This window comes from Vanessa cardui, chromosome Z (genome assembly GCF_905220365.1).
Source record: "Vanessa cardui chromosome Z, ilVanCard2.1, whole genome shotgun sequence".
Taxonomy (NCBI): Eukaryota; Metazoa; Arthropoda; class Insecta; order Lepidoptera; family Nymphalidae; genus Vanessa; species Vanessa cardui.
In genome coordinates, this window is record NC_061154.1 from 813,856 (window position 1) to 827,016 (window position 13,161).

Sequence of the window (13,161 nt, forward strand, 5' to 3'; positions counted from 1 at the left end):
ATAGTACATCTAAGTGTTAATATGTAAGTCAGCGGTCCGCGAATGTCTTCGTGACTGTTTTGCAAAAATGTTGACAAATATATTAAACGTACAAAAAATAGCATCTAAAATACAACCTCAGACATCACACTAAAATTAGGTCGTTTGCAGTTTTCATTTATTTATTTTTATATGCTCAAACATATAAACATAATGTAAGTATTATGTGTACGAATTTAACTCTGTATCATTTAAAAACTTTCAATAGCTTTTTTCTTTTATCTATGGAATATGACTAATTAACACTAATTGTGCGTAGGTATATTGGGCCTCTAAGGTTTATATCAAGACTGCGGCCCGAGTATCCTTTATTTTGCCACCTTGTGGCCCTTGCCTACCAAAAGGTTGCCGACCGCTGATGTAAGTGATTGGAATCAAACGACATAATGTAAAGTGTTAATTGTATATTTATTCGGACACGTCTTCGGAAATATCCTCCCTAATCTTGATCTTATTCTTGTCCTGCCTGCGGTTCGTGTATTCTGAGTTATCCCGATCCTTCACCACACCCTTTCCTTCGGCTACTTTCCTGTTCCTCATGTGGTTTTTCTTATTCTTTGCGATTTCCACTTTTTTCCCCTTGTGTGCTGATTTCGCGTGGCTCTCCGTGACAGTCTTATCGTCTTCGTTGACGTCACGCTTCAGAGCGCTCTTAAACGTCTGCCCGCGGCTGGGTTCGTGTAGCGAGAATGTTATTCTGTCGTGGTGAATCTAATGAAATTATAACGATTAATTTAATAGTTTTCCAGTTGGATAGATATTTAATTATTTCAATACTATTGACCTGCCCTAGCTTCGCACGGGTATAATATCGATACTAAATATACCTACTACAGATACAGAATTTGTTTATTTACACACACATTAAACTTCTAAAATCGTTAATGTTTCTTTACTATTATATTTATTACGTCATATTATTTACAAAAGCCTTCCTCTCGAATCAATCTCTCTATTAAAAAAAATGACATCAAAATCCGTTGCGTAATTTTAAATATTTAAGCATACATAGGGACAGACAGCAGTAAGCGAGTTTTTTATCACTATGTAATAATGGCTTCAATTATTTTGTCTTAACATCGTCAATAACATCTGAAGTTAGGCCTTAATTTATGCTTAAGAGCTGATTCAAATAAAGATCACGAAGGCTTTCAAGGGATGGTGTGAAGTCTACGATAGTAGGTATTTCTATTGCATTATTTCAGTAATATGTACGACACAGTAGAAAAAAATTTGATCTAACAAGTATAAATGAATGCCCCGGTTTTATTACTTGTTAAGAAGTGTTCTGATAATTGGAAAATAAATGTATACCACCATATATGAAACATTGTAAAGTAAATGCTAATATCTATACGGATACGAAAAATTAAAAGTTGTCTTAAAAAATAAATTTTAGTAGATTACAAATAAAGTTCTTACCCTGTATTCTACACTGAGGTAGCATTCGTCTTCATCCTCACAGACGAGTGAATTGACGTCGGCAGGTTTAACTGCACTGGTGGGTCGGAGTCCTACTCGCACGAAGCGCCATAGCGAACGTATCCTCGGCCCGCACGAGCGTACAATCTCGCTAACCTTGAGATAAAATTTGATCATTTGAAGTGGAATTCATATTCAAACAGTCAATTAATTTCAAATTTTAGTATTATAACAGTAAGCATTGTACCTTCATCTGTTCTCCGCCGTCGCAAGCGGAATTAGCGCGCGACTCCACGCCGAAGCCGTTGATGCAAGCGCGGTCGTCGGGTGTAAGCGCCTCTATTTGGAATGCGCATTTTGGTATTGTGTCCGTTCGCTCCTGTGCAATTATTTCTATGTTAGAGTTATAAATCAAAGTTACGCTCTAAATAAAAATCGATCTAAATAAAAATTTCGTCGACTGAAAGCTATTTGCCATTTACTAAATAGTATAAACTTAATTATTATTTTATAAATATATTTATTTCCTTCATACAATAACTTCTTACCCATCCGATTTCGTCGCAGTGCTTCGGTTCGTCGTAGCAAATGTAATAGCTGACTGCCTTCGACCCGTCCGTTCGTTTCTCATTCGACCAAGTGTACCAATTCTCACCGAATTTGAACATGCTGTTTATATGGTTCTGTCGATATATTAACGGAAACAGCATTTCGTTGGGGTGCATCTGTTTTGGCTTCTCGGTTTGTTTCTCCTCCTCGAATTCTATCTGCTTTGCCCTGTGAGCTTTCTTTAGGAACGGGAGCATAGTTATTTCGACTTTCTTCCTCGAATCCCACGACTCTGTTTGCGTTTCGTCTTCATCTGCTCTCGAGTCTTCTTGATCAGAATGCATTATTACTTTGACCTTAACTGCTGAAACGGTTTGTAGGACATAGAGTGCTATGAGAAGTCCGCCTCGTTTCATGTTGAAATGTTTATGCGGCTGTGTGGTTAACGTTTGGGTATAGTTTTGCTCTGAGCTGTTTTGTTTCGTGAAGGATGTTGTTGATACGCCGGTCGATAAGAAGAATAGTGTTTATACGCCAGAACTACGAAAAAAATAAAGTAACCGACGTTTTTACATATGTTTTGCAAACAATGGATTATTTATTTATATCGTGTTATAGTTTGAACTAGCTCGGCCCTGCTTTTATAAACGCATTTGCATTTCGTATGTTTTATGAACACAAAGGGTGCAAAGTCAAGTAAAAGCATATGAGTAGCAAAGGCTTCCTGTCGTGTTGAAGAGAACGTTGTACGTAATTTAACCCCGCTGTTTCTACGCGGGTCGGCCAATATCCATGTGACAAATTGTGTCTGAGCACGAATTGAATTATTATGATCACAAATTACATGTAAACTCAGTGCAAACAAGTTTGTAGTGTGTACTTTGGTAATGATAACCCCTCGTCGCTGGCACTTTCGGCTCTTCATCCCATTAAGTAATAGGAAAATTTTGTCAGGTTGTCCGATGTTTTAATTACTTCTCAGCAACTTATGCTGCTAGTTGGTTACATAGTTACTGAGATTACTTTGGTACACATACAGTTTCCAACAATCTGTTGAATATTAAAAGAAAGGGTCGTACACAAAGAGAAACACGGCATAAGTTAGAATATTGCTTTTATTTGGGTACAAAGATGTAGAGTATAAAATAAAAATACTGCATTTGGTATCAACCTCCATAAAACTTTGATTATGAAAATTAAGCATTTCATCAAATACACGTTTTACACTATAAAATAAAATTAAAGCGTAAGACATATCTATAGACCTAATTATTATTTATTTATCTAAATAGAAATTGTATAATCGTATAGTACAAATAAAAAAGCGAATGAAGTTTGGACCATTGTTAGGAATTTAAGATTTCCATAGTGCTGAATATTTCTTTACATTAGCCGTATTCGTATTTACAAGTCATAAAACATCTAACGTGATATTCGCTTTAGGGATAAAAGTCGCACACTAAGGCAGAGAGGGTGTTTATTATTGTACATTGTTATTAGTGACTAATTTAATTACCTAAAGATACGCGGCACTATAGAGAAGGAAGGAAAGGGGGGGGGGTCAAGTATAACTACGCTATCTATTGTCTACAAGCTAGACAGTAACGAGAAAGTAAGGCCAGGTTCGTAAAGAAAAGTCTTATAGTTTTCTATATACTTAAAAATTACATAGATCTCTTGAGTCTTACTTCTAAACGCTTTCAATCGCCCAACTCGTTCGCTGTCCTTGTCCAGCTGAACGGTTATCAATACGCGCGACAGGGACAGAGAATGAGAGAGCGCGAACTTAGCGTTTATTCGATAAGAATACACATTAGCCTATTACATTGGTTCCGTCTGTGTACAAGTTCAAACATGTCTACATTGCAAACTAAAGACGCTCTTATACTACTTAATATTAAAGTGCTAAATATATAGGCTCCTAACATTAAGCCGTCGGTTCGGTCCACGGGAACGTAACACCTAGTGATACACTATTAGGGCGATCGGATTATCGTATCGATTCTAACGATTATCCGAATCGCGATACGATTTATCGAATAAAAAGACTATCTAATCGATATATTGTCGTTAACTGTCAACACTAACTCGGAACCAGCAAACTACGGAAAATAGACATATGTATATCTATAGTGTATATAATACATCTATTTATTTATAATTCTTTTTTTTTATTTAAATAATTCATTGTATCGACTTTTAAAATGCAACTATATAAACTTACATATACACAAATATAAGATCACTGTTTTTATTGTAGGTAATATAGGTGTTGTATGAAAATAAATTACTATCTAGGTCGGTAACTTTCTAAGTCGAAGTTGTCAATGGTCGATAGGGGGGGGGGGCAGTATTGGTGGGTAACCTTGTCTACTGTCTATTAAACGTAGCTCACTCGTGAGTTACGCGGCAGAGGTGGAACGTGTAACATGTATCTCATCGAAAATTGTTTTTGATTATTCGTGAGTATTGTATATACTTTATTTAGTCATCTATATGTTCCAATATTTTTATATGTCTCGAGTTAAAATTTTAAAATTCCAGCCTTTAAATACATGTTACACGTCAAGCGAACAGATAACACTATTCATCGACTGTTTACAAATTGGCAACACTCGACACGACCTACGACAGCTATTAAGCTCATAAATTGAAAAATACGTGCCGTTACACTAACAACAACATAATTAAGAAGCCTCTTAAATCCTGCAGCGTTAAGTCTAAATCTAGCTGTCAGGTCATCTAACTAAACGTCACTTTAAAAACGTCCTAGAAACTATAATCGCTAAATTAATAAACGTCTCTATCGCACACCGTTTGACAGAAAGAGATAAGTGATGTATGAATTCAACGTTCATTAATGTAACGAAACATGGAATTTTCAGTCAGAAATTAATAGAACATAATAAATATATACGTTTGACATCGTACGAACTACGATAGGGGAGGCCGTGCTGAAGCCGGAGAGTGACTCAATTTATTTTCACATTAAGTACAAAAATGTTCGTCTATCGTACGATATTCAGTCGAAATTATCTAAAAGCTTACGAGGTAACTCTCAAGGCGAGAGAACTATTTATATATAAGTCAATTACTAGCCGAGGTGCGGTCGTTTCAGAATGCTTTTAATTCTCAATAATAGATATTCGTTTATATAATGTAACTATATAAATTATCGATATAATATATAACTATAATGCACGCTGTAAACAATGTCAATAATATATGGCACAAAATATTGTTATATAATACTAAAAATACTTAAAATTATTGTTTTAAAAATTTCGTTGTATTTTAAGATGGATTAAAGCTTTTAATTTGAATTTGAATCATTAAAATTATTAAGTACATCGTTTTATATTTGTAACGGAAACTTGAACTTTACAAAACATACTCGTATAAAAAATCTTCAGTCCATAAGCGTTATCGCAAAAGTGTACAATATATATATGTATATATAAAACATTTGGGGTCAGTTTTAGGCCTTAGTATCCACGGCCGCACCTCACAAATTATGTTTATAACTTTCAAACTATAGTTTAAAATTATACTCCAATATAATTGAAAATTTATATATAAAAAAAAACAGCTACGTAAGCACGAAGTTACATACAAAACAATAGACAGTGAAGTGGGTCTAACGAATACTGATACTCGATATAATATGAAATTCTTTCATTATTTATATCTCTAGACAGATAATAAATAGTGGCAACACTTAACGCACACTATTAAAGTATCGTGACGTTTGGCGTATGTCTAACGCAGCTGTCACTCACACTAAGACAATAAGTTACTGTTATGTACTGTTTGTTATTTGTCACTCTATCTAGACATACAAACAATCCAAGATCAAATTTATCTAATCATCCCGGATACCTCCAGGTCATCGTAAGCCAAGATGCCGGTTTTAACAAATCATTTCTAAACAATAAACACATCTGCAGGCTTCAGTTTTAGTCTAAACCGACTAAAGATCAGAGTAATCTAACACAGTTTCAGTCTTTCGGTAATCTTGTAAGTAAGATATCTCCGTATAGTACGACACAACTAAGATGTAGCATCGGCAAATTCAATAACACCGATTACTGTCGATTTGTGATCGGTTTTACGAATTCTGCCGATGCTACATCTAAGTTGTGTCGTGGTATACTTAAATGCGATCGTGATTGCGAGCGACGATCGTACAATACATCTCCCTCGATCCGATACAAAACATTCAGATGTGTTCAGTTACTCTACCATTCGATGTTTCCTCTTAACCGACAAATATAAATGGAAAATTGTAGCGATTGCGAATTTTCCAAATTAAATTTAAATTCATATCTATCTAAAACATAATTAAATAATTTAATTTAACACGATATATTTTTTTTTATATAGGATGTTATAATATATAGCCTGTCGATATAAAGTAAAGCAATACATACAATAAACGTATTCAAACAAAATCCGGTATCTCAGCTCGGGAGAGGGACTCCACACTTCCCCACCATTAAAGCGAACGCTTGACGCTTCCCACGCGGTATATAATATATACAACAGACATTTTGTTTACGGTAATTCAAAGTTGGCATTTCTTTTTTTATACCAAAAAGTTACCAACAATTACAAAATAATCATTCTTGTTGATAACTCCAGGTTATTTTGGAAAGGTTATTAAAAAGTTACTTTTGTGGAGACCAATTATTGTTTCATCGGTTTCGACATGTGCTTGTGATCAGAACTTCAATCTGCGTTACACTTTGATAGTGAGGGAATAAGTGGAGCCAGGTTGGTAAGAGAATCAATCGTAACAACCGCACCCACAGCTAGCCGGCTAAGTCCAAAGGTACCCCGGGGGGACCGCCAGTCACGAGGTAGCGTATCCGAGGCCTTTCCTCTGCAAGAACAGGTGTATCTCCGCGAAGGTCGGCCTCTCCAGTTCGTCTCGTCTCCAACACTCGCACATCAGCTCGTAGATGTCTCGCGGCAGACCGGGGCAGCGGTCGATGCACTCGAAGAGGCCGTCGTCGGCTTGGAGGTGAGAAAGGTTCTCCAACACCTAGGTGAACAGGCATTTTGGATTCAGTACAGATCAGGATAAATTTCAAATAAAATATAACGTATTTGTGAAATATTCTGAATGTTATACATACAATACATATAGTAAGACACAACTTAGATGTCGCATCGGCAAAATTCGTAAAACCGATCACATCCGAATTGAGTACGCTATCCCAAATTATCAATATTTATTTCTCATGCGAATATGATCTTTGCACAAACGTAATAACGTGTAATATCATATGACCTTATATATTCGTCAATTTGAAGCGTCGGTTTACATGCACTTGCTTTCTCTGACGCGTGAATCAATAGCGACGAATAGCGTCGAATGGCGCGATAGCGAGCTATTTCTATTGGTTGTGTTAATCGGCAGTAATCGGTTTTATTTTCATTCCATTGCATTTTCCGATGCTACATCTAATTTGTGTCGTACTATAAGTATTGTATATATAAGCAACGGTACAATAAATGACAGTACCGAAGAATATAGTTATTATTGTGGTCGTGTAGAGTTTATCATATACTTGATACAGTGTTTGTCTGTGTGTAATACTAATATAATGTGTGTAATAATAATACTCCTGCCAGTACGGCTGGCAGGAGCTGGATGCGCGTAGCCCAAGAACGATCTCAGTGGCGTGGAATTGAAGAGGCCTATGTCCAGCAGTGGACGGAAATGGGCTGATGGATGGATGACAGATCAGGATTAATGAGTTATTAAAATCGAATGAATGATAAGTATAGTACGACACAACTTAGATGTCGCATCGGCAAAATTCGTAAAACCGATCACATCCGAATTGAGTACGCCATCCCAAATTATCAATATTTATTTCTCATCCGAATATGATCTTTGCCCAAACGTAATAACTTGTAATGTCATATGACCTTATATATTCGTCAATTTGACGCGTCGATTTACATACATTTGCTTTCTCTGACGCGTGAATCTATAGCGACGAATAGTGTCGAATTGCGCGATAGGGAACTATTTCTATTGGTTGTGCAAATCGACAGTAATCGGTTTTATTTTTATTCCATTGCATTTTCCGATGCTACATCTAATTTGTGTCCTACTATACATGAAACGTGTTTGGTGCAATAGTAGTATAGGGTATAGTTTGTAGGTCAAGACAGTGATTATGCATCCCCTGACCTCAGCTTCCGTGAGGTGTTCGTATGGGCGTCGTCTGCAAATGGTGAATATCTCGTGCAGGGTGACAGCGAACGCCCACACGTCACTCTTGGTAGTGTACTTCCCCCGAAGTACGGACTCCCACGCCGCCCATCGCAGCGGCAGCGGGATCCGACCGTCGACCTTGTAGTAGTCGCACGCGTACGCATCGTTGTCGGTGCCGAAGTCGCTTATTTTTATTTGATAACCCTTCCCGATCAGACAATTCCTGAAAAAACACAATACAATTCAGTTAAACGACGAAAGGTAACAAATTAATAACCCTTTTTTATTTATTTTTTTATATGGTATAGGTTGGCGGACGAGCATATGGGCCACCTGATGGTAAGTCACCATCACCCATAGACAATGACGCTGTGAGAAATATTAACTATTCCTTACATCGTCACTGCGCCACTAACCTTGGGAACTAAGATGTTATGTCCCTTGTGCCTGTAGTTACACTGGCTCACTCACCCTTCAAACCGGAACACAACAATACTGAGTACTGTTATTTGGCGGTAGAATAACTGATGAGTGGGTGGTACCTACCCAGACGGGCTCGCACAAAGCCCTACCACCAAGTATATACCCTTATTTTCTTCTTCGCTTTGATAGAGCTTCAGTCTTATTATTCTACAACAACAGCCTGTAAATTTCCCACTGCTGGTGTAAAGGCCTCCTCTCCCTTTGAGGAGAAGGTTTGGAACAAATTCCACCACGCTGTTAAAATGCTTAATGGAATGTATTCTTCTACACTCGCACACACAGAAACGTTGTCAGATAGAGGGTACCTCGTAGCGAGGTCTCTGTGCACGAAGTTGAGCGACTCGAGGTAGTGCATGCCCGCCGAGATTTGCGTCGTGATGTGCAGAAGCGTGCCCGTGCTCACGCTGCCGGGCGGAGACGTGCGCAGGAACGCGCACAGGTCGCCTGCACACACAGACAAACATTGCATCAAGTATATGATACACTAACCAACCACTACAATAACACACACAGACAAACGCTGTGTCAACTATATGATAAACTCTACACAACCGCAATAATAACTATATTCTTCGGTACTGTCATTTATTGTACCGTTGCTGTATGTATTGTATTTATAACGTTGAGAATATTTCACAAATACAGTGAATTCCCGGATTATTATTGAATATTTTTTTTAATGCAAGATCGAACACGTATTGTGCTCAATACTGTGCTCGAGCCGTTTTTTTGTTTGATTCTGATTGCTTTGTTTAAATCTGACTACACGTGATAGCTGTCACATCTTTATACTTCAGAGTTTAACATAAAAAATCTTATCATTGGATATGTAATATGTTTGAATACAATGTGTGCTTTTTTAAAAAAATCCAGCCTGTTGAAATTCCCTTTCTTAGGCAGTAGTTATTTAATCCAACAGGTAACGAATTCGTTTATAGGATTTATAAAGGATAGGAAGTCTTAAAAGTTTTATTGTAATTAATAGAACAAGCAATAGCAGGTTGGCTGGCAGAAATCGCTACTTAGCGATAAGACCGCCTTTTTGTACATTTTAATTTATTATTTTTTTGTTCCATGTAAAGTTTATTGTTTGTGGTGTACAATAAAGTATATTCTATCTATCTATCTATCACTTGTAAACTATACCTCATCTAGGTTTAAATATAAGAAAATATAAATGTCTACTATTTGTCATCTGATATCGTTACCTAGTTCCAAGTACTCCAGGACGACGGCCAACGGTGGGGACCGACACGCTCCCAACACTCTCGCGAGATGAGGCGACGACAGCGCAGCGAGAATGCGCACATCTCTCTCGAAATCCTCCCTGAAACAAGTTTTTATTTAAACAAGTCATAACTTTAGATGAACACCATGAAACATACAAATTGATGAATATCGTTATAATTTCACATTGAATAATAGTTGATTTTGAAAAGCCAAATTTTGCAAAACTTATATGTAACATAGGCAGGTGTACTGACTATTGTCTATGTGATGTTAAGTATTCATTGTCTATACATATCTATAAAAAAAATCTCATGCCTCATGTTAATGGGGACATTGTCGGTGGGGACCGACCTCGGAAATTAAGATAGTATGTCCCTTGTACCTTTACCTACCACCATCAAACCAGAACAAAACAATACCGTTTGGCGGTAGAATATATGGTGAGTGGGGACATACCCAAAGGGGCTTGGAAAGCATCTGCCATATAAATTAACCGAATCAGTCCGAATTATAGTGGATACTAATGTGCGTAACACAGACGATAAATAAGCGTAGAGCTAAAACTTATTGACATTCAGACAGGATGTATGTGTTATATACATATGTATAGTACGACACAACTTAGATGTAGCATCGGAAAAATTCGTAAAACCGATCACATCCGAATGAAGTACGCTAGCCCAAATTATCAATATTTATTTCTCATATGAATATGATCTTTACACAAACGTATTAACTTGTAATATCATATGACCTAATATATTCGTCAATTTGGCACGTCGATTTACATGCAATTGTTTTCTCGGGTTGAACTGACGCGTGAATCTATAGTGACGAATAGCGTCGAATGGTGCGATAGGGAGCTGTTTCTATTGGTTGTGTAAATCGGCAGTAATCGGTTTTATATTCATTTCATTGCATCTTCCAATGCTACATCTAATTTGTGTCATACTATAATTGTATTTAACTAACATGACTTTGTATTTTTAAATGTTGACAAATAGTAACTACTGAGTTTCTTGCCGGTTTTTCTTAGTTTCATCGGCATTCTTGTAAAAGCCTCTAGGAATATTTTTTTTTTATACTCAGTCATCCAACCAAATGCTTTACGTGTTCTTTGCACTTAGTTTTTATTTGAATGGATTAAATCATGATTTTATGTTATAATTTACATCTATATAAACTAGGCAATAAACAAACAAAGCAATCTGTAAAACTAGATAACCGTTAAAAGATTGTGAATATACAAACAAATTATATTTCTTAACAAATTAAGTTTTGTACTCAGTATTAACTAATTTACGTCAAACTGCCTTGCCTGTTAAGATAAAATAAAAATGTAATGTACAAAGCTAAAGACAATAAAATATAATAAAAAGAAGCGCATACATGATATACCTCTCCTTCGCGGAAGCGTCGTGGCAGAGGAACTTGACCGCCACCAGCCGCTTCTCCGAGGTGATGGTACCGTTGTACTCCGGCACGCCGTCTGCTTCCGCTACGTATACCTGAACGAGCATGGCGAGTTAAAAACATTACAACAATAAGAACAGCTTCCCACCAATCAAAGGTATCCTAAATCGACCACGCTGTTCCAATGCGACTTGGTGGAACACCACACATGTGGCAGAATTTCTGTAATTCGACAAATGTAGGTTTCCTCACGATGTTTTCCTTTACCGCCGAGCACGAGAGAATTATTAACGCAAATTAAGTACATGAATCAGCCGTGCTTGCCTGGGTTTGAACCCGCAATCATCGGTTAAGATACACGCGTTCTAACCACTGGGACATCTCAGGTCTAAGATGATACATGACATTGTATCTAAAAGAGTAGGTTGCTTTATATAACATGGATGCCTACTATTGTCGTATTGGTGATTTCAAGTATATCGTTTAAGCATCAAATCTATGCATGATTTCAAGTTGTTTCGAATACGGTAAAATGTTGTTTATATGATACTTTACTCAAAACTGGCACAGGACACAGAAATTCCGGACAGTGCTTGTACTGTCGAATGGGTAATGTCCTAACTACAATTGAAACTAAATCACTATAGGTGAATACTGATATTTATAAAATCGAAATGAAAATACCAAGTATGTGTGCCATTGTGTTTTGTGGTATTTTTTTATTATGAAAAATTCACTGATAAATCATATTTGATATTTTCCTGTCAACCAATCAGTCTATTTTTGACCCCTTATGGTCAATTTCCTGTACAAACTGGATGTTTTTTTATATAATATATGTCCGGTTACTCACAGTGCCGAATGCACCCTCAGCCAGCTTGGAGATCATGCGGAGTCGGTGTCTCGGGAACTCAATGACGTTGGTGTTGTCCAAGCGACGCTTGAGATCTATCAGTACCTCTTGTTGACTGGGAGACTGGAGAGGGAGTTTAATACGTTGTAATATTTAGATAATACATTTATTATATTATAGTATTAGGTTACTATGTAGTTTGTATGTAATTCGAGTTGTAATTCATGATTTATTTTTTAGGGGGAAGAATGACAGTACGCAACAACAGCCTGTAAATTCCCACTGCTGGGCTAAAGGCCTCCTCTCCCTTTGAGGAGAAGGTTTGGAACATATTCCACCACGCTGTTCCAGTGCGGGTTGGCGGAATACACATGTGGCAGAATTTCTATGAAATTTGTCACATGCAGGTTTCCTCACGATGTTTGCCTTCACCGCTGAGCACGAGATGAATTATAAAGACAAATTAAGCACATGAATCAGCGGTGCTTGCTTGGGTTTTGTACCCGCAATCATCGGTTAAGATGCACGCGTTCTAACCACTGGGCCATCTCGGCTCAAGAATGACAGTACTAAAACAAATTAATATTGTTCATTATTTTATAGATATGAGAATAACAATTAAACTAAGAGACACTATAATATTTCTACGTCGATGTGCAGATACAGAGGGCGTTACTAGTTACTTTAATGTGTTTTGCTAATTTCGAGGTGAAGATTGAAACACAGCGTCTCGTGTAAACATTTAATCAGAAATGACGGTTCATTGACATAAAATAAACACATCCTACATACTTTTAAATATTTTCGTGTAAATAACCTAATTTTGTATTATGCATTTTGTTGCATTTTGTAAAACCAACCTCGGTCAAAATGCGCCACTTAATAGAATGATACGATCTCACAAAACATTATGCTCAAGCAATGATATTGATATTTTTTCTGA

At 36.9% G+C, this 13,161-nt stretch overlaps 2 protein-coding genes across 6 annotated transcripts in view; both read right to left on the reverse strand.

The window, feature by feature from the left end:
* Nucleotides 1-430: 430 nt before the first annotated feature.
* Nucleotides 431-2,515, reverse strand: LOC124543276. The gene is made up of 4 exons (XM_047121439.1): nucleotides 2,010-2,515; nucleotides 1,709-1,840; nucleotides 1,462-1,617; nucleotides 431-750 (listed from the first exon to the last, which is right to left on the reverse strand). Exons 1-4 carry the CDS (start codon nucleotides 2,424-2,426, stop codon nucleotides 448-450), a joined length of 1,008 nt encoding a protein of 335 aa, XP_046977395.1. The 5' UTR covers nucleotides 2,427-2,515; the 3' UTR covers nucleotides 431-447.
* A 4,232-nt stretch (nucleotides 2,516-6,747) lies between these two features.
* The window catches only part of LOC124543002 (discoidin domain-containing receptor 2-like), a 66,489-nt gene continuing 60,075 nt past the window's right edge, over nucleotides 6,748-13,161 (reverse strand). For 4 of the 5 annotated variants that reach the window (XM_047120985.1, XM_047120987.1, XM_047120986.1 and 1 more), the window contains 6 exons: nucleotides 12,219-12,341; nucleotides 11,342-11,460; nucleotides 9,931-10,049; nucleotides 9,028-9,166; nucleotides 8,216-8,462; nucleotides 6,748-7,054 (listed from right to left, as the gene is read on the reverse strand). In XM_047120985.1, the coding sequence (XP_046976941.1) occupies nucleotides 6,863-7,054; nucleotides 8,216-8,462; nucleotides 9,028-9,166; nucleotides 9,931-10,049; nucleotides 11,342-11,460; nucleotides 12,219-12,341 (939 nt within the window). In that variant the 3' untranslated portion in view covers nucleotides 6,748-6,862. The remainder of the gene's footprint in view (nucleotides 7,055-8,215; nucleotides 8,463-9,027; nucleotides 9,167-9,930; nucleotides 10,050-11,341; nucleotides 11,461-12,218; nucleotides 12,342-13,161) is intronic. The other variant, XM_047120988.1, reaches the window with a different exon arrangement.

Bases quoted from the DNA above. Each gene is read 5' to 3' on its own strand.
- LOC124543276 (XM_047121439.1), bottom strand. From the start codon at position 2,426: ATGAAACGAGGCGGACTTCTCATAGCACTCTATGTCCTACAAACCGTT. The intron at 1,841-2,009 runs GTAAGAAGTTAT...ATAATTGCACAG, and splicing joins ACTGCGACGAAATCGGATGG to GAGCGAACGGACACAATACC. The intron at 751-1,461 runs GTAAGAACTTTA...TAATTTCATTAG, and splicing joins ACCTCAGTGTAGAATACAGG to ATTCACCACGACAGAATAAC.